The 24317-nt window shown below is 37.2% G+C and overlaps 1 protein-coding gene across 1 annotated transcript in view; it reads right to left on the bottom strand.

Moving 5' to 3' along the window:
* THSD7A (thrombospondin type 1 domain containing 7A) overlaps positions 1 to 24317 on the bottom strand; it is a 217854-nt gene that overhangs the window by 43782 nt on the left and 149755 nt on the right. Inside the window, exons 11-14 of the mRNA XM_059818868.1 lie at positions 22808 to 22940; positions 19832 to 19935; positions 8468 to 8662; positions 4830 to 5093 (exon numbers count right to left, since the gene is read on the bottom strand). Coding sequence (XP_059674851.1) covers positions 4830 to 5093; positions 8468 to 8662; positions 19832 to 19935; positions 22808 to 22940 — 696 coding nt within the window. The remainder of the gene's footprint in view (positions 1 to 4829; positions 5094 to 8467; positions 8663 to 19831; positions 19936 to 22807; positions 22941 to 24317) is intronic.

Here is a 24317-nt window from a genome sequence, read left to right on the forward strand (position 1 = left end):
TATCATTATCCACAGAGCTCTAGTACGCTAGTGATGACAGGGATAAAGCTATGAAAAACAACTGCTGCTTTTCTAATGGGAAAAACCTCTCACGCTTGACTATCACACAAACTATACATTTTTGTATTTCTCCAGTAAAATTACCTATGTAGTACTGAAACAAAGCAGGAACCAGAAAAAGGGCAATTTATGTGTCTTCCATTAAGGAAAACAAGTAAACAACAGCTCAGTTACCACTTTTAGCTGACATTACCACATCTGCTGACAACTGTCAGCTGTTAGCTCCTGCCCACACTCCACAGAACTGATATGGCCGAAGAAAACCAGTGGCAGACTATTTCAAATGGCTGCTGAATGTGCTCAAATTTGAAACAAAGTATTTTGAAAAAAAATTTAAAATATTAGGGATATGTAATACTGAAAAAAACACAGATAAAAAAGAAAATAAGAAAAACCCCACCTTGTACCTTTGTAGCTGAAACAGATCTATTTTCAGCTGTTAGTTTGGTATTTCTTTTGAAGCACCTGTTAAACTACAGAAAGCTAAGGACCCTCTTCAGAAGGACTCTGCCCTCTGCTTCTCCGGTGTTCTCACCTAGCAGTAACAACAGATTTATTTAACCATATTTTGCCTTTCCTTTTTTCTTAGGTCACTCCTGTCTTTCTGAGAAACTTGTTCATGCTTGGGACTTTATAGCCGCACACAAAATGTCAAAGATTATCGCAAGAATCCTCTTATGGGTCTACTAATTCAGGGCCTTCCTTGTGTTGCACCCTTCCTTCAGCTCTTCGGTGTCTGTGAAAGTATTAATTAACTCTTCTCAAATCTTTTGAAAATGAGATGTGTCAAGCAGTAAAAAGAGCTCTGAAGTATTTATTTTTCTGCTTCTGTTTACCTTTTCTTTCCTGAGTAAGTCAACTGAATTGTGATTATAAGCACACAACGTTTTGCAAAACAAACAGCTTATGAATTTTTTGGCACTGGAGAGCAGGTCTGTCTTCTGATTCCTCCCAGTCAAAACAGCATGACTTGCAACACTGACCTGTTCATGGCCTTATAAATTAACATGGCAGTATTTACATAAAACTTTTGACAGTCTCACAATCTGAGTTTCTTGTGGCATTTTAGTGTATCACACAACATATCCCATGATATATTAATAACATCAGTGTGGGTGTAGTTTGTCCCTCTTGTCAGATTGTCACAGGATGTTGTCACAGGTGAAGAAAGACAATTATCCCTGTTTCCCATCTCATTACTTCAAAGTGTCAAAGATAACAGAAGTTCAAGTAAAAGTTGTACACTGCACAGGAAACACCTTTCCTTAAATAATGGTCTTGATTTCTCTCCTAGTCTAAGCTAATTCACCAAATCATATCCCATAAAAACTGCAATTACATGCTATACTACTTGGAAAAGAAATAACAGACTCACAGAAACAAAGAGTAAAACATATTTCTGAATAAAGCAGATAACATAGCAGTCAAACTTGACTTTGGATCAGTTACAAAATCAGTGCAAAATTCAGTGTTATTATTTCCATAGAGAAATAAGCAGCTTTCTCAGAATTTACAAAAATAACCCAAGCAGGTTTGAATTACGAGTCCTGTCAAGTTTAGCTTGAAAAACGAAAAGCAGATTGATGGGAAGCTACAAGGCACTTTTATTTGCTAGCAGGTGGGGTAACTATTCTGATACCACAGAAATCCCTTGTTGATTTGGCATAATGTAGCTTTTACGTTTGTTCTTAACCGAACAAACAAACAGCACACTGAAATCTAGAGATGATGCCAAACTGAAGAACTGTCCTACACCAAGGGTATGAAAATAACAAGGAAAACATAAATACTGGCAGGATATAAAATAAGATTTAACTGGCAAAACAGCGGTTTATACATGTTGAGAAAAAAACCCAAATCATCAGAATGTAAATCATGAAGACAAAGCAGGTGTTCTGAAAAGGCAGCAAACACATACTGAAGTTAGATTGAAACATCTGTATCACATATTCTAGCCCCCTTGTATCTGCAAAAGCATGCTAAACCCAGAAAAATGCTGAAGGCAGACAATAAATTAGGTAAGCCTTAGAAATAATCTGTACTACGTGTATGTACAACACTCATCAATAATAGATTTTTGGTCTAGAAGAGCTACTGGAAAGGAAACCATAATTTTAGTGACATATTCCCTAGCATCAGTTTAATTCCTTACCATCAAAGGCAGGTTAGATACCTCGTTGCCTGTACACCTGAAATTCCTGTCAAACAATTTTAGGAAGTGCAAGGAATGCAGGATTAGTTCAACAGCAATTCCAAGCTTCATCTGCCCATGCACCATGGACCAAGATAAAGGTACTCTCTCCCTCAAATGGAACTGATAAGAAAACACACACAGATGCCTTGTGCTTCACTATCAAAACCAGGTAATGAAACGGGGATGGGGGGAAATCAAAGAAGCAGACACCTTAATAAACTGATCTAGAGAGAAAGAATTCAAAACAAAACAACCCCAAAAAACAAAGGGTTCAGGCTTCCCAACCTGAACCAATAAATATAGTAATGACTCACAAACATTTCCAATTTACAAAAAAGAGCTAAAAATGGGATGGAACTGTAGAAAGAAAAAAACAAAACAAAGCAATGCTATTTCACGTTTTGGGAAGGTTGTTTCTGGAGCCTGCTAGTGCCAACATCATGTAAACAGTAGCACTAGCTATGGTTAAGTATAATAACGATATACTGTTAATAGTTTTTGTGCTGGATTATATTATTCATTGCGGTCACTGTGAGTGTAGGCGACATTCACTGACAGAATTCATTAGATTAGAAATTGCTGTCATGAAGAGTTGTAGCAGGGTAAACAAAGATGGTTGAGAATATCCTTTTTTTCCATTTTTGATTCCTCTTTTATCTCTTTGATTCTTGCTATGGAATTGCACCTCAGTGTGCACTGCCAGGGCTTGAAAGCAGCTATGTCCATGCTCATTCTACACAAAGAAAGAGTTCCCACCTCTTTTTGCAAGCTACTTCAAGCAACACATTACCTACCACATACAACACCTATAATTTGCTCTTGGACAGACAGCTTCTTCCCTCATGTCTTTTTTGGCTATTGACACAAAACCTGACAGTCCCCATTCTTCAAGTCAACGAAAACTGACTGGCAGTAGGCCATCAGTCCCTCTAGTTTCCCATGGACTTAAGTTCTTTTATCATTGTCCACTTTTCAAAGGTCACTCTGGACTTAATGCTGAAAGAATTCTAATTTCTAACATAGTGTCACATATAGTTTTTAAAAAAATCAAAAAAGAAATAGGAAAAAATTTCATTTCTGTATTTTATAACGGTGTCTTCCGAATAATTCATATTGTTCCATGACTCTTTTTTCAGCATTCCCTACCAGCTTTCTAATTCCCTCAGGACAACTACCCAGCCCAGGCAGATCTGTGCTCACACAACTGCTGGTCATTAGAGGTAGCTGCACCTTTTGGTACTACAAAGATGGCAAGTCGTCCTGGTCAGGCTAAGCAAGTGTAACATGTCCTCTTTAGTCTACCAAAAGAACAAAACTAAATCTTTGTGGACCTCAAGCCAGAACAAACAGCTGAGAATGGAATTAAAGAACATTCTCAGAGTAGAAAGAGAGATTTCCTGTCCCATGCAAGTTTAGGATTTAGACTTTGCCATTCAGATGCATTTATGCAAACTTATTTTTCAGTATGAGTTAACTACAGCAAAAGATGGTTTTGAATAAAAATAAACATGGGAGAAAATTCTTCACAAAATTATCTTCCAGCTTTGCTCTGAGGTATTAAGCTGAACGCCCACTTTTCCATTGAATCACAAAGACATGCTACAGCTTGGCTTGATACATTCAGTTTCTAATTTATCATAGGTCTAAACAGGAATTAATAGTGCTAATTAAAATCCCCTTAAGTCATTCAATTTATTTGATTAGCTATTTTAACCTTATCCAAGTAAATTAATGAGATTTCTTTTATCTTAATTTAACACTATAAAGTAGAATACATATACAAATTAAACTTACATTGACCTTTTAATGGCACTGAGACTAACATCCAGCTTTTCATACCAATAGCTCAGATCATACAATTTTGGACTTCAAGCAGGAAAACAAATGAACACAAAAATTCCAGTGATATAAATTAGCACATTTCTGGCTCACTGAAAATCAGAAAGTGCCAGTTTTGATCCTAACACTATAGATGCATCCACTTTAGGAAGGAACAGTGTTCCCTCCAGGAGCAAAGTGAATACAAAGAATATAAAGTCTTTAAACATCCTAGTTTTACACATGACAGAATTACACAGAGAAAGTGGTGTGTGCTGTTGAACTCAGGTCAATGCATTCCTGTTAAGGTGCTGAAGAGCAAATGTTAGAGATAAGGATATTTAAGGAGATTAAAGCTATCTAAAGAATCTGTGGAAATAATTTCAGCCTTTCCAAAATAGTCCTGTGCTGTCCCTGTTTATGTTTTGAGGATCTGACCCTTCTAAGTGGCTTAATTCTCAATTTTACAGGTACAGTTACCATGAAAAACAATAAGATTTTACTTTTATCTATTAAAATACCTGGTTAGTAATTTACCATGATTTTACTTTTAAATATTGCACTGTAGTAATCAGTAAAAATTAAGTTTACTATTTTGCAAGTCAGCAAAAATGTATGGGGGGGTTTGAAGGTCTCCCGGGATAAAATGCAGCCTAAGCAATAAATATTAATCCATTAATTCTACCTGTACACATATTATGTTAAATGAAATAAAGCAGATAAATAAACAGATGAAAGAAAAGAGGTTTCCAAATACCATGACTGTTGCATCGTGATGTTTCCACAAGTCGATTATTTTGATCATAGCATGCCATGGCCTGGTAACGATAGCCTTGTCCACATTCCTTAATGTCTCCTTGTACCTTCATTCCCAGCAATACTTCCAGCTTACCCTCCGGTAAAATACAGTCTGACCAATTTCCCACAGGCTGAGCACTGTACTTGTCACACGGACAAAACTGATTCTCAATCAGAGGATATAACTGAGAATTTTTGCATTTATCCCTTTTCTTACTTTTTCCTAGAAAGAAAAAATAATTATTTTAGAAAGCTTGTATCAGTTTACATCTCCTCAAAAATTTCATTTAGACTTCTGTAACAAACGCTTGCAATCAAATACATATGTCTAAAACTAGTTACATTAATCTTTATTCATTTAGGTTAATTACTTGAATTTCTTAAGTAATGGATGCCTACAATTTGCACAAAGGCAACACCTTTTAAAATAAAGCCATGTATTTATATTTACTTTGCTTAAAAGTGCTTGGGGAGTCCAGTTTGAAAAAGTTAGCAATTAAACAAATATACCCTTTTCCCCCTATTTCATCAGCAGTGTGTGCTGTCCAATAAAAAAAATTGTCTCTGGATAAAACTTTCTCAAGTTGAAGAAAATTGCAGAAGGAAGTAACATGCATCTTTGCTACAGTAGTACCTTCTTTCAAAATGTCAAAATCCTTTCATTTAATGCTTATGGTACACTTGTTAATAATTACCATTCGTCCTCTCTAATAGAATAAGCTCCTTCTGTGAATTTGTTTCTTTTCAAATCTCTTCTCATTTTCCTTCCCCAAGTGGAGCACAGCCATCCACTCACCTTCCACTTCCCATTAAATCTATTTTTAATCTTCTCTTTGGTAAAGTTTGCTCAGTTTTCCTTTCCATACTAGACAGCTCATATATATTAATGTAGAAGTCTTTGCAGAAGTAGTTTTAAAAATGCTTGTTACTTAGACACTATTGTAAATTAATATTCTGTAGTATTTTGCTTGCTATTTAAAAAAAGCCATTGGACACAACCTTGCAGCTCCCTTAGTGCTTGTATTACTACTGCCTTCATTTAGAATAGAAAAAAGATACCTGAAGAAAAATTTTTCTTTCCTTTGACAACACAACTTTATACTAAAAATATACTTCTCCTCCTCCTCCTCATTTTCACCATAAATCATTATGAATTCACTCCAAGTCAGCTTTACGTGTACCTGGGTAGCACATTGCCACAGAGAATACACCACAGCACATAACAGTCTTAGCAAGTTTGAAGGGTAACTTAACTTAGGACAGGGAAGAATCTCAAAGTGTTAATAGTGTGATAAGAGAATCTGTTCTTTCTTGCTTTGTTTTTGAAATAAAAAAAATTGTTAGGGTTTTTTTTCCCTTGTGGAACCAAACCTGGCATAAAGTTGACTGGAGTTATAAGACAGCCACAGTGAGCCTTCTTGAAGATCATGAATTATTTATTGTCCACAGGTCTTCTGATTTACAGGAGAATGGAGTGGGGGATAGGGTTTGGATTCTATCACATTCTTTTTGAGGCTGCTAATGGGCACCCCCCTTAGCTAGCTTTCCTCTACCACAGACAATATAGACTAATTGGCAAATAGTGCTGTGACAGAGGCCAAGTCTCACTCTGGAGTTTCAGTTATAATTTAGAGGCAAAGCATGGTTTTTTTCTCTTCATTTCATGCAGAAGAAATAAAAAAAAAAGATTAAAAATAAGTTGAAGCAAAAAAAATGTTTCCAAGTGGAAGGGTGTCCATCACGTGGAACAAGGAAAAGTTTGTGGCAAGGGGTTGGACATCATTGGAAAAAGTTTTTATTCTTTTAACTAAAACCTCAGGAGGTTTCAAGGGACCCAAAGTAAGAGCATTCTTAGTTGTGTCAAGAAATAGGGCAGCAAATTAAGCAAGGTGCAGTTGCTCATGCTGTGGTCTGAGCTACTGGATGAAGACAATGGAAGAATGGAGAACACAAAGAACTTGGAGAACAAATATTCAGCCAGGGAAAGGACTAGGTTAATCACAAATCTCACATTCAAGACTGCAGCTAAGACCTTCAAAAGAGGTAAACTAAAGTGTAAGGCTGAAAATTATGATCTATAGCAAGAGGCTGAAAAGCACTCAGCTGGCATAGTAATTCTAATGCACCAAAACACCATCTGAGGTGGAAGTCCTGGTGTAGCCAAGACCAGCAGTAGGAATTGGAATGCAAGTGGGTTAACATCTGATCCTGTTAAGGAGAGATGATTGTTGATTGGTCTGTCACCAATTAAAAAAAAAAATAAAAATCCACTTTCACTAGATTTTCTATTGAAAGGTTTTCTATTGGAAGCTCCAGAGGAATTTCAACAACATTTTTTTTCTCAATTACAGTTCAGTTTGAAAAAAACAAAACCAAAGAAAACAGACCCAATTCAATCTGGTGAGAATTCAATCTGGTTAGACAATGCTGGCAAGATACAGCTTGTGCATGGAATCATTGTTGCTGAAGAATCAAAACAAATTGCAGACCTGTTCCCTAAACTCTTAGCTGAGAAAAGACACATAAATCAAGAAAATGCAAATAATTAATAGGGTCTATGGCCACTCTGGTTTTCATTATCAGTTTTCCAAATCTAGCTTCTTGTCTTAGTAGAATTAAACTTGTTTAACCAAATTTGGGACTGAAAGTGATTTAGGAGTGATGTGAAGAGAAGAGATTTCCTACCCCAGGACTTCTCTGAGTGACTCACGCTACCTACATCATGTTGAAGACCCTAAGGTCTTTGGCTTTTTACACCTTTGAGGCAATCAGTTAGTGTTTGTGGGTTATATGCTTTTCAGCATTCACTAAATTGTCCAACATTTGCCTGAAAACTATCAGTAAAATAAAGTTTAAGCAGAAAAAAAAAAAGATTTTGAAAAATATTTTCATATTTTAAGTTGTAACTCAGAGAAATTGCTTGAGAGTGTAACCTCAAAGGTTTGTCTCTTATATTTTTTAAATGCTTAGCACAAATAGATAATCTCAAGGACATAATTCTGTGCAAATGATAAACCATAAACCAGCAACCTTCCTGACCTCTGTGCACAGAAGCAGGATGCAGAATCAGGGTTTGGAATAAACATGTTATGGAAACCTTTTAAATAGAAAACAATTGTGCCCCTTTTGGTGAAAAAAATAATACAGGGCTCAACAAAAATACAGGTAAAGATTTTTTTATTTTATTTCCTCAGACTGGGTCAGATTGTTGGTTAATTATGCTGCTTTACATTTTTCACCTCCCTGGAACTACAGAAAATGCTGACTTGCCTGTCAGGAAAATAAAGGGTCTGCTTTGCGGTTTACTACGTGCACTCCATTTAGAAGAAATCCTGGCCTCCTATATATTCCCATTTTCTCTCTGGCCACTTCCCCATGATCAAGAGTCTGAGACATATGGCAGGAGTTTGTTCTCCCGACGGGTTATTTTTTTGTTCCACCAACAGTATATAGAGCATGACAGTGACATTGGGTCTGCTTTCTGCCATGATGACAAACTTTGCTTGCTTGTCATAAGGGAACCTCAAGACAACACAGCTTTTAATCAAAACAGTAGCAATAATTAATAAAATGCATTATTTTTCTGGTTATTCTTACCGACAAGAGTACGTTTTCTTGTCCTGACTCCTCCACAGTCCCCATTACAGGAAGAAAACTTTGACCAGTTTGTAAACTGACAGTCATCTTGGCAGGGAACCTGGCACGTCTGTGTTAAGGATGGTAATGGGCCAGAGTGTTTAAGGCACTCACTGATGTCAGCCTGTCCTCCGTCTTGTCTGCGACAAGTAATCGCTGGAAGCAAAAAGGTATAGAGTTTAATTCAGCAGTTTTTTCATTAATGTCTCTATTCAATTTAGTAAGTCTAGAATATTCTACCACAAAATCACACTGAAAGCCCAGAATAGCTATACAACAACCTAATATTTGCAATCAGTTATATCTTGAGTGAATACATTTGACCTTTCTGACTTTTTTGAGATTCTGTTTAAACTTCTATTTATCAGGACCTACCAGGAAAAAAATAAACCTTACAGACAACTGTAAACATTATAAAGGTTGCATCATGTTATCCACACCTGTTATACCACTTTTCACGTTATCATTTTTCCTATAGATATAGCCTATAAGTCAGACATTAAAAAACCTGCAATGCCATTTTAAGTTGCTGAATATTGTATAAGCTACAAAGTTGTATCAGCAGCATATATTTTAGAAAAAGGGGCAGACATAAAATTTAGAAACATATTTGAGTTCTGGACACCACTCAACCACCCACAACAGTATTGCTGCCTGATGTTCTTCAGCAATTTTTAGTCTTGAGAAAGGGTTGAAGGACAAAGCATGTTTCCTAGGGATGGAGTATCAGCCAATAGGGCTACAACGTTTTATAACAGGATAGCCATATCCTGAATAAAAGCTTATTACTTATAAGAAAAAAAATAGTTTCTTAAGAAAACTACAGGTGGTACAAAAGGAAGAAGTTGGAACATAACAATTTACAAAGAATAAGGCTGTTTCATTAACATAGTCTTTAACAATGCTCTACTATTGTTCCTCATGGATAATTTAAAATTTTTTTAACATGGTTGCTTATCTATTATTCTAACCTAAGCCTCAGTAAATCTAACTTTATTTCCTTGCCTAAAACAACATAAAACTTATTATGCAGTAACAAGATTGGAAACTTCTGGTTGTTTACACAATAGAATTATATTTATGCTTCTTGGCACCTGACAGCACACAGTATATGCAGTATCTCATAATGACTGTGAAAGTAATTTGGGTCACTGATTGTTGCAGTAACATTGCATCTGAACACAATATATCATTCTGTATACATATGAGGGAATATCATGCTTTATATTACACTCTGCTCTATAATTTAAGCATAGCACTTCAATTGTACTGACAATAATTGTTTTACTGGTATGTGAATTGAAAAAAATGTAAATTTTACTAACAAAATTACTATGGCATAATCAAGTTCAAATGTTGGAGAAAAATGTGGTTTGAGTGGAAAGTTTCAAAATAAAACAGAAAACTGGCTATGAGTGACTATTTCCTCCTGGAGGAAGAAGGAAGAATACTTGAGGAAATTTTCTTTTTTTTTTTTTTTTTTTAGGTTAGATTGTTGTAAGGTAATTGCAAAGGTTTAGCAACCTATGATTTCTGAAAAAAATTTTTGTCTGACAGTTCTAAACTAAATTTCTACCTCATGATCACTGTAAGAAGCTGAACTTGATGACACACATGGTCCATTTCATCATGTGCCTACTTAAACATATCCAAAGTTCCCAAGTGAATTGTTTTTGCCACATGTCTGTGGTAAAACACTGTGAAAGGGAGGGGATTTTGTTTTTCCAGAGATGCTAAGCAAACAGCTTCCCTGATCCTTGACTGCCCTTTGGAGCAGGGCTGCCAGCGCTATTTGTAATAGGCTCAGTACTGCATTAAGTTGTGCTTATTGGGGGACTGACCAGCTGTACATTGTCTAATACAATTATTCTGTCAAATCCCATTATTATTGGTGTAGTTTACATGAGAAAACCTTTTTTTCTTCAGATACAATTATAGTGATTCAATGAGCAAGACTAAGTATCTGAAAACTGAAAATCCATACAACGATTTTGTGTTAACTGTACCTACTATAGGATTCCTAAAATTACACAAATATTTTGGAAAAACACAAGTCAAACCAGTATCTTCCAATACAATCCTAGGCTATGGTTTCAGATGCTTGTGAGATACACTTCTCTGCTAATAACACATATGGTTTCCCCAAGGTAAAAACACAGTTCAGACTAGTTCTACCATGTGAAAGTTCACAGAGGTCAGACCTAAATCCTCTGTCTTGAGTTTGACCTTGGCATCAGCAAAACTAATTGCATTATCTTCACTGCATTCTCAGGGAGATATAGACCACCATTTTTAGCAACGAAAACTATACCTAGCCAAGGGCTAAAAGACAGTCCACTGATCAACCCAATAACTTTTAATAACCTTCTTCAAATGTTTAATACCCAGTTTAGACACTTCCTCTCCATCTAGTCCTTTAATAGGCCATAAACATTATCCATTGAAGAATATACTTTCTTTCTAACTAAATTGAGTTGTTCTAAAGCCAATATTCATTCCCTTATCTTTCTTGGTTATTAAACATTATTCCGTAGGCATCTACCCACTCTGTCATAAATATTTTCAGCCTCATATTAGTGTATCTAATTTACATCAAGCAGACCCAAGTGAGAAGCTCCCCTGAGGATTAACACTTTGGTTTTTTTCCAGATTGACTGTCAGTTGTACTATAGCAATCAAAGCAGGAAAATTCTTCATTCTTGAGACCTAAATATTTCACCTTAATAACAACACAAATTAGAGGACAGCTTGGCATACCAAATCAGTTCCTGAATCTTAATTTTCATAGTGCCTGTCCATAACTATTCATGTTACTTCTGGTTAACAAGACCTGAATGATTTGCTCTATATTCCATTTTCCTATTGTTATTCTACAGATTTAGGTATCAATTTGAAAGGTATATACTCCTTGTTCCTGTTGAAGAGTGGGTATTTTTCCATTACTTAAAGTAGGGATTTTGACAACCGTATACATTCCATTAATACATTATTTTTTGCCAGGTGAATGTCTTACTTGACATCTGAAATGCTCTTACTGTTAGTGGAGTTAGTTACTTTTTCCACTCACAACCTAATTTGGGCAAACTCATCCCCTGCCTCTCTGATCAAGCCCATGGTTCTTTAATTACATTCTGTAAAAGTCACTGAGATCAATGATTAACTCACTATACAGAGAAGTGTCTTCAACTACGATAAAGCCATGCAGCGCCAGACTAATTATTTTGCCTATACAACCACATTATATTTATTACAGCCATTAGCAGTAAATGGAAAGAGCATGGCTATTCTATTACTAAATTAAGTCCAAGAATTGTTAAGTGAAAACATAAAACAGGAGTACTGCTAACAGAAAAATCAAATGTAATGTGGAAACCATTTACTTACAAAATTTTTGGTATTTAACAATTATTACCTCCCAGAAGAAAGGTGTGAAATAAATGGCAGTCTAAATTTTCCAGACAAGGGACTTTGATGTAATTAAAACTTTATCTGATAGCACTGTTTCCACCAAGCGATAGGGGGCTATGGGCTAATATATTTGTTGTTGGCATGACAAAACACTAAGGCTGTATTTGAGCAAGTCTTGTTATGTGTGGGTTTATATGAAAAACTAGCCAGTGTTCCCATTATTAGTATACTTCATTGAGATTTCACTGAGATGTGAGATTCAATTTTTCAATTCAATTCAATTCAAAAATTAAAGTATTTTACAAATGAATGTGTTCTATGTCTTTGTTTTACAACACACTTCTGCTACCGTTTTTTCAATTGTTAAGTACTTTTAGCAACAAAAATATTCTGTTTCATTTCTAGAAAGGCAAGAATTATTTCAGTACACTAACTTTTCTTACATCTACTATCATTGCTGCCTAGGCTATGATTTCAACTATGTTTATTTCTTTTTCTGTGGGACATGGCAGACGAGACACTGCATGATGAAATGTTTCTGTCACAAAGTATCTTAAGCAGGAGCATGTGCCAATAATACTGTGAAAATACAAGCCTGATGATTCTTTATGCACCAAAGCGAATAACAATGTGTTTCTGCCTAATAAAGTTGCCTGGAGATTCTGGCTCTTGTTTTGTAAGTAAAAAACTAATTTCTCATGTAAATACTGCTCTTCAACACTGTTGTCCAAATTCTTACTTCAGTACAAAACCTGAAGCTGCCCGTTGTCCTTCACAGTGACTAAAATATGAACCAGGCAATAGGGCACTCTCATCTAAATCTCGACAACATTAAAATAGTAGTTTATAGCTCCATGAAGGAGCAGCACCCCCACAAGAGCAAATCCCTCCCCACACACGTAAGCGATGCCCAGGGAGGGGGGCTGCTGTCCCTGCTTAGTCACAGCGAGAGGGAAGTGCTTTTGACCACCAGTTCTGCCCCTGAGCCTCCCCATGGCTCAAACAAGCCTGCAAGGCCTCCTTGTGTGCTTCATGGCCATCCTCGGAAGCTTCCTCCAATTCCCTTGCTCCGTTGTCTTTCAAATAACTCTACATACACCCTGCAAGAGCTCAGGATCAGCTCTTTAATAATGGTCAATTCCCAGTGACATCAAGTACAGCTATTCAGATATTTTCTCTGACAGCCAGGTTACTTAAGCTTCTGCTTAAATTTTACAAATAACCTCCCTGTTGCTATTACAGAATATGCTGACAGATGTCACAATTTTCATCCCATTCCCCCTACAAACCTCTGAGGAAGATTTATGGTGGCAAGGACTGCAGGCTGTGCATCCTTTTGCAAATCTCTTTTTGGTCACTGGGATAGCCCTTACCATGTGCATCCATCCATATACATCATGATGTGATTAGGCTATTGCAGTTTGGGCACTCGAGCTTCTCATCTGCTACATGTCCTCTTCACTAGCGTTGGGATGCAGTCCAACAAACCCTACTTAAATCTGCAGAAGACACTGGCAAAACAAGCCTTTTTAGTAAGTAAGTTTCCTAGGCTTTCATACACAATTCAAAAGGGATTTGAACTGTATTTCAAAGTTCCTTCAGAAGTCACTGGAGCTGAGGTTTACCGACACAGATTTTTTTAAGATATGAGCATAACATAACGCATACCTGCCTAAATTGTTCACAATTTCAAACTTCATACATTAATCTATCTCACTGAGCAGACCACTACTTTGAAGTTATCTGTGTGCTAATAAATGTCAGCCTTAAGAATACAAAGTATTATCTCTTAGCACAGCCTAGCTCGAGCAGGTTCCTCTCATAGTGAGTTTTATAGCCCACATCCCCGTCAAGTATTAGTAGCCTGGCTTTATCAAGCATTTACTCTGTTGTTCTAGTTTTTCTAATTTTTTTCGTATTTTGTATTTGCCAACACTCTGTGTCTCTCCCTCCTGGGTTTCAGGTGATTCATCAAGACATCTGGTCAATTTACTCTTGTTATGAGAAACAGGTTATGAAAATAAACACAACATAAATGCTGTTGCAGCAAAATATGGCTTTTCTCTACATTTCCTGTTCCTGTTGGATAGGATCAAAAGGAAGTTTCAAACTCCTTGATGATGCATGCATAATATCCTCTCCTGAGAGTTTCGAACAAGAGACAGAAGTCTTAAGTTACTGCAATTCTACAACACGTTCCTGCCCTGCCCTGTAAAAAGGCATTTTACGAGTGATACGACTGCAGATTTTCATTCATCATAGAATTTCAACACAATTGTCGTGACTATCTATCTGCCTTGTTCAAATAAGGTTCATGACTACAACAATGAATTTCTTGCTCAGGTATTAAATGCTATGTTACTATGCTCAGATTTAGACATAAATACCTGTCCATCATTTGCATAAATAATTAACAAACTTATTTTTTAAAAAAATACTAAAAAAAAATCTGTTCTTAAAGCAAAACCAAAAAAACATTAAACCCTTTTATTCTCTTTTCTCTGCGTTGACCCAAGTTCTAATTTTGTGACATGTTCATTTAAACTGACATGATTTGTAACAAAACCTTCATTATACAAGACAGCTAGAAACAGAGCTGTCTTTAACAATGAATCACAATTCTAAACTTTATGATTCACCCAAGTATCTCTTCTGCCAGGGAAGACCAATGTGATAAAAGAGCTGAAGAATGGAAGTGTAAATAGTAAAGCTGTGATATAAAGCAAGGCATGCATATGCTCTAGTTACTCATCGACTCTTAAGATCAGACACCTAACCAGTCATTTTTAATGATTTCTAACTTCTAGTTTTTCCTTCAGATTTAATTATCTTTCTAACTAAAATATGAACAGTGCAGACTATTTTTTTCAAAATAAACCACTAATGAATGCATAGTTAGATGTGCCTTTTCCCTGGTGTACATTCCTATTCTTTCTTATTTAACACATTTGCTGATATGTTACGTGTTACAGTGTGCGTAGGCAACCAGATCAGAAATAGGACAAACTAATTGCATTGGCAACATCTCCTTGCACTGGCAAAGAGGAACTGAGAACTGTTCTCACATACAATAATGCAACTACTTGCTCTACTGAGTATCGACACAAAACGAAAGGACAACCCACAGGAAACCAAAGGGCTGAGATCACTTCTATAAGAGTATTGTTTCACTTTGTCATCAAAAGTAAATTACCACAAACAGATGAACAAATGTGTGATTTCTGCATTCACGAGTATCAGAAATTTGAGAGATGACTCTTCTTCAATCGAAAAAGAAATGCTGCTGTCTACATTTTCACAATATGTTAAACATTTGTACAGAAATCACCAACAAACAGTTAAATGATTTGTTCAAAATATCTTTATTCCAGTATCACATTATAAATGCACTATCAGAATGTTATACCAAATGGATTTCATATTTCATTGTTTAGCATTTCCTGATTTTGGGGTAGTTAAAAGGACTTGCACAGTAGTGGCTCAGTCTTTTCTGTATCTACATCACAAAATAATATTTAAATAAATTATTTATAGTACAGAACTTTTAATAACATATTGTCATGCAAAGTTTTCTATAGCCTGTAGAAATTTAATTTACGACAAGCCAAGTATGCAGGAGGGAGCCAAGAGTCAGCAGGGAGAGGGGACAAACCCTCTTCCAGAGTCTTCCTACAGAAGCTGGTGAAATCTTCCTAATACTGTCCAGGGCAGAGCTCAGTCAGCCAGATGCTTGCTCTCAGGGCAGCCTCCCTTCAGCAAGCACCTTGCACAAATTCAACTCTTGTGCAGGGGACCAAACAAAATAATGTGCACCACTGAAAATTCACACATGGCTATTTTCATGGCAGAATATGAAATGTAAGAGGGGAAAGGGAATATGTTAATGCCCCATGTAGGAGATAGACTATATAAAACAAATAAAACACACTATCCATGTTCAAAATGCAATTTTCTGAGGTGCAAAGTAAATAAAACTTCAACAAATAATCTCTAGATTTGCAGAAGTATATTTTCCAAAGCGAAAGTTACTTTTGTGCAAAAATTCAACTATTACTTCCAAGTCATTTTCATTGTAAAGGTGTTCAAGAAAACAGAAAATATTTTACTTTTCCCAATGTAAAGGAAAGCTGTACTAGTTTAGGTAGCTCCTACAGATTACCAGTTTACATCACTTAAGTAAAAGATATATTCAACACAATGTCAGGCATTAAAACACTGAGACATGATACGTAATATACCTGTGTTTGAAACTTACATTTTCTGTTAATTTACATCAATGGGAAAAACACTGGGCAAAAAAAGCCTCTGTTTTTAATGCCTGTAACTTTCACCACTGCAACAGGCTAGACAATATTTAGATTCATATTTAGATACTTGGACCGAGGCACAAATAATCTTTGGTTATCCAACTTAACTTTCTCCATGAGTTCTACAATAAAATTTATACATTGGATAGACTTAATAAAAAGCAAAAGCAAACAAAAATCTCCCTTTCTAACAGTTGATCTCAGAAACATATATAGAATTCTACCAAAACCACCCCTTTTCTTCAGGCTTGGCTGCTCCCAGGGTTCTTAATTAATGATTGCTCATCCTACCACTTGACCACATTATGCTAGAGAGCTACTTCCATTGTATCTGCTTGTAGGAACAAGGCTACTGCTTGAATACATCATCCTTTGCAAGATCAAACTCTCTGTAGTACCAGAGAGAAATTCTGCCAAACTATTTTACCAGATGTGAAAACTGTATGCCCAGTAATTCCAAAATCATGTATTACTCTGCATGTGTGTGTACCGCACATGATTAAAATTACAGTTTAAAAAAAGGAAACTCTTGTGATGCACAGGAATAATAAAAATCAATTTGCATGCAGTAGAGTTAGCTATCTTTACTAACTGACTTTGAGGGAAAGTCAAGATATTTAGGTACTACCATGCAAGTACAGAAGACAACATTTTGTACTATCTGAAATCCTACTGTCAAAGACAGAAATCTTATTTTCTCAATATGTAATCTGAATGTATCCTCCAGAGCTGCTGGAAATAGTGCATTAGTGATAGACCTTCGAAAGAATTACCACAGCCAGAAGTCTTTTGTATTAGCTGGCAATACCTTCAGGTTTCATTTTGTGGTAAGCCCTAAACTGATCTCCTGTAACACTTTCTGAGTAAGTGGTAGGAGTTACTAGCTTAAGATTTACTCTATGACTTTTTGAAGTATACCATAACCTTCTTTAATATTGCAAGGAAGTTAATGACCAGAACATTTCACTTCTGCAGTTAGCAGTGTCCTTGCTCAGGAATTCCACAATCTGCTGAGCCAGTATTGTTTTAATGGATAGGAGTTTGCACTCAGAAAAGGCAAAAGAAAAAAACCTCCCTGGAATTCAGGGTTGACTAGTTGTTCAAAGCAATTCAATTACTATAACACAGTAAGTAGGATCTGTAATTATTTTCTTACTGAATTTATTTAATGCACCTAAAAAACAGTCTCCTGACTATATGTCGCGAATAAGTGGTTCAGGCCGCTTAAAGAAACACCATCAAGGGTATTGGCAAGGTGATTTTAGTAGAAGTTTATAAAAATGCAACTTAACAGAATTCGATGGCAAGGTTCACTCTACTACTTACTAAAACATACAAAGGAAAATCAAATTAGAGTCAACTCAGAATGTCTTATACAGAGAGAGAGAGAGAGCGGAGAAGCAAAAGGGGTAAAGAATAGGGAAGACCCTCCCGTTGAGTCACGAGGTTCAGAATGGACTCCCTTGCTTTCTATACTTCTCAAAGAGGAGTTTAGGTGCAGCTGAATCCAGACTTAGCCTCAGACTTGGTCAACAGGTTTTATCTAAAGGATTATATGTATTTAGCAGCAATTTGAGGTTCATTCACAGTTTGAGGTAAATCATAAGATCTTAGCAGCACTTTATCATGGATTAGTTTTAAGATTTACAAAGTGAGCTAATCATAACAATAGCTTCATTAACAGTTGATTCACACACGCACGCACACAGACATAAAGCTATAGATATATACAAAGGTACCTGTTAAAAATTCCCCTCAAGTTCTGTGAAAATACTCGCTTCAAATGTCTCGGCATTCCTCAACAGGCCAGGGTTGAGTCTCCAGGAGGAGAGGCTTTTAGCCCAGGCCCCACCACCGGGTTGGCACGGTCCTCCAAAATTTCACAAACTGGAGAGTTTGCGAAACTCTGAGAAGTGTCCCACTCAGGGGGAGATGCTGGTCGCAGCCCTCTGCGGCCCAGGAGAGCTCGTAGGGTCTCGCTTGGGACTGCTGTTTATAGGTTCGCAAGATGATTGGCTTTAGTAATTAGTAAAATGATGGACTTTCTGTAACCATGGTTTCATTCCACTTGGGTTACGATCCTGATAAGGAGTGCTTCAGGGCTGTTAGGGAATAATGGATCATCCCATTCTTCTTGCTGTCATTACCCGCCTCAGTCAGGTAACAGGAGTGCCTGGTACAGTCAGTGCCATTTCCTGCCTTAACCGTGTAAAAGTTCTTGGAATGGTCAAGGGATGCTTAACCGCCCAACTCGTTACACAAAGGTCAGGGCCTAGCTGGAGTTTCTGAGATCATAGAGTGGCCCAGGAGAGAGGGGAAAGGAATGCACCACCACACTACACTTAACAGAGTCACACATACACAGTTCTGCTAAATCCACAAAACTCTTCATGAAGACAGGCGACAGTAAAGCTGGATATTTGTTATCAAATGGAAATGGTGGAACAATGTCTGAATCACTGGGCTCAAAGGGTCAGTGGTTTTAAAGTCCAACCAGCAGCTGCTTAAGAGTGCTGCACCTCAGTGGTTAATTCCAGGGCCAATTCTGTTTAGCATCTTTAACAATTTGTACAGAAAGCATCCTCAGCAAACTGGGGACACCACCAGTTTGAGAGGAGCAGTCAATACCTACCTGGAGGGTAGGGCTGCCTTTCAGAGGACCTTGACAGCCCGGAGAAATGGGCTGACACTGAACTTCAACAGTGTAAATGCAAAGTCCTGCATCCCTCATGTCCCCCTTTGCTCTCTACCTAATTCGAGGGTATAGAGAAGACAGAGCTGGACTGTTCTCAGAGATATATACTGAAAGGATGAGGGGCCACAGACAGAAAATGCAGCAAGGGAAATTTAGGCTTAGATATTAGGAAAAAAAAAATGCAGTGCTAGACTGGACAAGCACTGGAGCAAGTGCCCAGAAAGGCTGTAGGATGTCCGTCCTGGGAGATACTCCAAACATGTTGAGACACGGCCCTGAGCAAACTGCTCTAGTCTGGGTGGGATCCAACTTTGAAACTGGCCCTGCTCTGGGTGGAAGGTTGGACCAAGGGACCTCCAGAGCATGCTTCCAATGTCAAATTATTGCAGGGCTCTCCGATCCTAAATTTTCAAACAAACACTTACAGGGAGCAGAAGTCTTATATTCGGTCTAACGGATATACCCATAAATATGTCTTCACATCCTCGCCACATGAAAAATGTCACATTTTCACAGGTGACCTTACACAACCTTTTTCAGAAAAAGCAGCATGTAAAGTCACCCATCCCTTTCTTTTTTCTTCTTTTTGAAAACATGCTTTCCAAAAACACCTCTGCAAACTTGCTTCAGGTAAGGATGGTGAAATAAACTGAACAAACAATACCATAAAATTAGTTGTTAGTGTGGTATCTAAACTTAAAAATAAATTAATACTGACATTTTATGAATAAAACATTTGCCAAATACCAGTTAGGATGCACCCTACCATACTAGCATTCAGTATTTTCCTTTGCTGATGAACATAAAGGTAGATAAAAATAATGTTAGGTTATAATGACTAAAATTTTAGGCATTTCCCACACCAGTGCAGCTATAGATTTCTGAGGAATATATGATGGAAACAAAGGTTCTAACCTCTTGCTTGTAGCCCAGGTCCACAAGTCTCTTGTGCTCCTGGACTGTCTTGGCGCACATACCATGGTACTAGCTGGCACCTGCGCCACTTGTGGGTCTTCCACCTGAAATGAGGGGAGAAACAATCAACTTCAGACCATCTAAAGTTGTAGCAATCAAAACTAGGGCAGCACAAGTGCTAGACAGTATTAGAAACCACCATAAGCTATTGCTGATTATAACTAACTGGTCACAGACAATTCACAACAAACAGTGCCAATAGCGTAAACTTTTCACTCTTTCCTGTTAACCTTTTTGCTCCTTTTAGGACTAGGCCATTAAAAACACACGGAAGGAAGAAGGAAGTCGAGGAGGGAAGAGAAAGCAACCCATATATATTTTCAAGGATTTCAGAGTAAAAAGGTACATTAACACTACCTAACAAATGCACAGTGAATACAAACCACAACATGAGAATTACACATTAATACAAAGCATTAACACACTTATACAAGATGTGAGAAAGAAATTTCAAAAAAGACTACTCTACAAAATCAATAAAATTATGTGACTTGAATACCCATTTAACAGAAGAACTCATTTGCTATGGATTTATATCTGAGCATGCTCAGAGTATTTTACCAGTCAATAAAATGACATAATAAAATTTGAAAAGTGGATTTAGTGAAGTGACACTAATATCTCATAAAAACAACACGGACCCATTAAATAAGGATGAGTTTTAAATACTAGCACACCCTAATAAACCTCCTATCTTTCTCACTTTCCCTTCCCTCCTGTCTTTTTGTCCACCTATCTCAAGTGAAGCAAAGGTGTGTTGATGTTTCCCAAATAAACTCCAGAGATAAAACTCCAGGGCTGATTTCTGGTTCATGCAGTATTGGGGGTGTCTTTTGGCAGTACATACTGTTACATATCGGTGTCCTACATTTCTTCCTCTTTTCCTTCTTTCCTCTTCCCCAGGTCTTTTCTCCCCCTCCCTTAGACATGCCTTGCAACACAATAGCAAATGGAGTAATACTGCCTTGCTTGAAGCACAAACAAGTCTTGGAGTTACAAACAAAGATGAGGTCAGATGAGCAAAGTCTTAGGATTTTTGTTTTGTTTTCTTGAATTTCAAATGATATGATTAAAAGAGTAAAGTTTTCACAACAAACAAATTCCTTTGCTAAGCTTCATCTTCCAAACATTATCCCAAAAGGAGAAATCAGAAGCAAAAAGGGACCCCAACTACAGCAAAGCATTGGGACAGTGGGTTTAGACTGTGATGGTGCCTCAGGCCATCCCCAAGCACCTGGTGTCTCTGGTAGCTGAATGGCAGCACCTTACAAATGTGAAGCCAACCAAGAGATCCAACACAATGTGAATATGGGCCCAAATCATATCAAAATAAAACACAGACAAAAGGAACTTGAAAAAAACTTTAATAAGAAATGCAATACTGTGCTGCTTAAATTATTCTATCATTAATATAAACCGCTATGAAACTTTTACAAAGGTCGCTTCTAGTGCTGCAAAATACCCTAGGCCTTAAATATAACAAATCCAGGCAAGTCTGATTATTGTCACATCTCTGAAATAGTCCACAGTTGTCTGATTTACTCAGAGTAGGAGAAAAAAAAAAGTTACATCCAGAGCTCAAACCATCGACTGCTCTCATGTTTAAAATTATCTCAATGGTTTTGCACCTCAAGTTTCATTGTAACTTGTCTCTGCAGGCCAGAATGTAAACTAAGACATGAGCCAAGCTGAGTGTATGAGTTCATCTGGCGCTGCATATGTATAGGTCAGAAAGATGCTAATGGAAATACACAGAAAATGTTTTTCGTATTAGTTTGTGTCATGAAATTAAATCACATCATCTACCACTCCCTAGCAACAGTTCTTCTGCTCAGCACATCATCATGCACTAGCTCAGGTAAAATCTGATACTGAAGATACTAAAGAGATAAGGGGCAGCCAGCATTTTAAAAGATAAAACTCTGACTCTGGTATTGACTAGAAAAAGTTCTCGAACTATATTTCTCTGATGTTTGGAGTACTGATTTTGGTAGCTTCCCTATGCTGTTTTACACCCCTTCATATCTTTCAGTTATCTACAGTGTGATCTCCTAATGAATTTGCAAAGATAATTCTTACCAGATGATGAAAGCAACACTTTTCTTTATTCTTAATTCATTTTGGACAAAATAAGCTTAAATTCTATTTGCCCCACTGAAACAGAGAGGGGTTTCATGGGAACTAGCAGATGTTCTTCTCTAGCCACTGGAGAAACAGAACACTGGCTTCCAATTCAAACATATTTATTAGTCATCAAAAAAAATCTCGGTTTTCTTATTTTGTCAAGTAAATCCAACCAACTGCATCAGAATTTTCTAAACTTTGACTGTATCAACAGCCAGATCTTGCCATACATCTAGACCTTCCCATGCCACTCAGACAGATACTACAAAACCGCCCAAAAATTTCCTTAAGCAGTTATGGTGGAGAATCCCACCTGTTGGAACAGTCCTCAACATTCTCTGGTGAAGATTAGGTCAACACAGAGAATTTTGTACATTTGGCGATATATCAACTGTGGACTACCTCAGTGCTGACGGAGATGGAAAGATGGAGGATATAATGCATGGCACAGCGTGACAGCAGAACTTGGCTCTCCTAAGCAGATGAGGCTGCATTTCAATACTTTGTATAATTTAGAAAGGAAGATTTTTTTAATCGTATAGAATTTCAAAATAGTTGCTAATAAAGTTTTATCCTGGAAAGTAATTCTTAGTAGTTGCAATGTTCCTGCAAAGAAACTGGAACAAAGTGAAGTAGTGATTCACTATGGGCCCAACTGAGTCTACATATCTGTTCTGAAACCTTGATTTAGCTATGTATCCTACTTTTATTAAGAAGTGGAATTCAACAAGCTTTTGAGGTAGTACAAGTTGAAAAATCATGTCTCAGCTGCCTCTGGTTGATTTAGACTACCTGTAGCTATAGCAGACTGGAGAAGCTTCACACTCCTTTTCCTCGAACAAGGAGTCTGGGCACTCACGACCACCGTTGGCGGGGAGCTGGATGATGACTCGGTGACGGGACTGCTTCTTTACTGTGACACCTCCTGCAAAGAGTAGAAGAGCTTGTTTCTCCTGCTACTACATAAGGATGACAGTAATTAGGGGAAAAATAAGATTTAACGTAATAGGTATTTGAGCTGATTGCTATAATAGTGATATGTTATTTTGTTCATAAGCAGAAAATTAAGCCTAATAGATACAACACTTTAATCTCAGCTAAAGGCCAGGAAGCAGAACTAAACAGAAAGAAACAGTAGCAATACTGTACAAATGAATATACAGCTGAAGTGAACACACAGTTCAAGTGAACAAAAATTAAACCAACTCAGTTTGCTGCTACACTTTACAGTTTCAAAGCATAAATTTGCCCTAATCATTTGCATACAAAACCAGAAACAGAAATTAATGGAAAGAAATCATTATATTTCACAATTTTTCCATTCAGTAAATGACTCAATCAGAAAACCTGCTTGCTTTTTGCTTATGTCCACAGCCAAGAATAAAACAAATTTAATTTACAGTTGTGGTTCTCTCCAGGCCAGGCTTTAATTCTGCTCCCTCTACCCTTGTTTCCCACCTGGGACTAGCATTACCCTATCTAGAGACACAAAAAATATTCCAAAAGAGCATGCTTTACATTTAAATGTGAAGTTTTATTTCCCCCTCTGGAATTAATTTACAGTTTACAGTTTTTAATTATTATAGTCATTCATTACTAATGATAAACAGTAAATAGTTCTTGCAGGAATTTTGATTCCAGTCATCTTCAGATATCAGCCCTTCAGGCAGAAAATTAAGAGAAAGGTCACAAATCTGTATTAATTCCACAGTAATACCTAATACATAAATATTGTTAGGTAAAAATCTGGGATTTTTAATTTTTTTTTTTTTTTCCAGAGAGCTGTAGCACAGACATTTGGCTGACTGGGTTGATATCAGCTTTGGGTGGGTTATTACAGCAGCTGCAGCTTGTCTGTACACAGAAGTGTGCTGGACCATGGCCAAGCAATTGTAATTAGGAGCAAGCGGCAGGAGAATCCCTGCGGTGGCTCTCCACCACCTGGCTGCTTTTCAACACAGAGGAAACCCTCCACTCCCGAGTCAGTCAGCTCCAGGAGATGCCAGGAGCTGGCACATGGGGCAAGACAGACATGCAGCCCAGCAAAGCTGCTGACCAGCTTGCTGACACAAATGGGTAAAACCCATGAATTACAAATTGTTTGTGTCTTATAAAAAGAGTTTGACTCACTGAATAGACAAAGGGCCTGTATTGGTGCACAAATACACTGTTTTTAGCAGCATACATGCTAGTTTGTAGCCAATATTCATGAAGATATGTTCATTGCATCAAGACCTTTCATAAAAAGCACAGAATTAAGAACAGAAGATGATGGCATTTTTGTCCAAGATGACAACAAAAA

Source organism: Gavia stellata, chromosome 6 (assembly GCF_030936135.1).
Source record: "Gavia stellata isolate bGavSte3 chromosome 6, bGavSte3.hap2, whole genome shotgun sequence".
NCBI classification, from domain to species: Eukaryota; Metazoa; Chordata; class Aves; order Gaviiformes; family Gaviidae; genus Gavia; species Gavia stellata.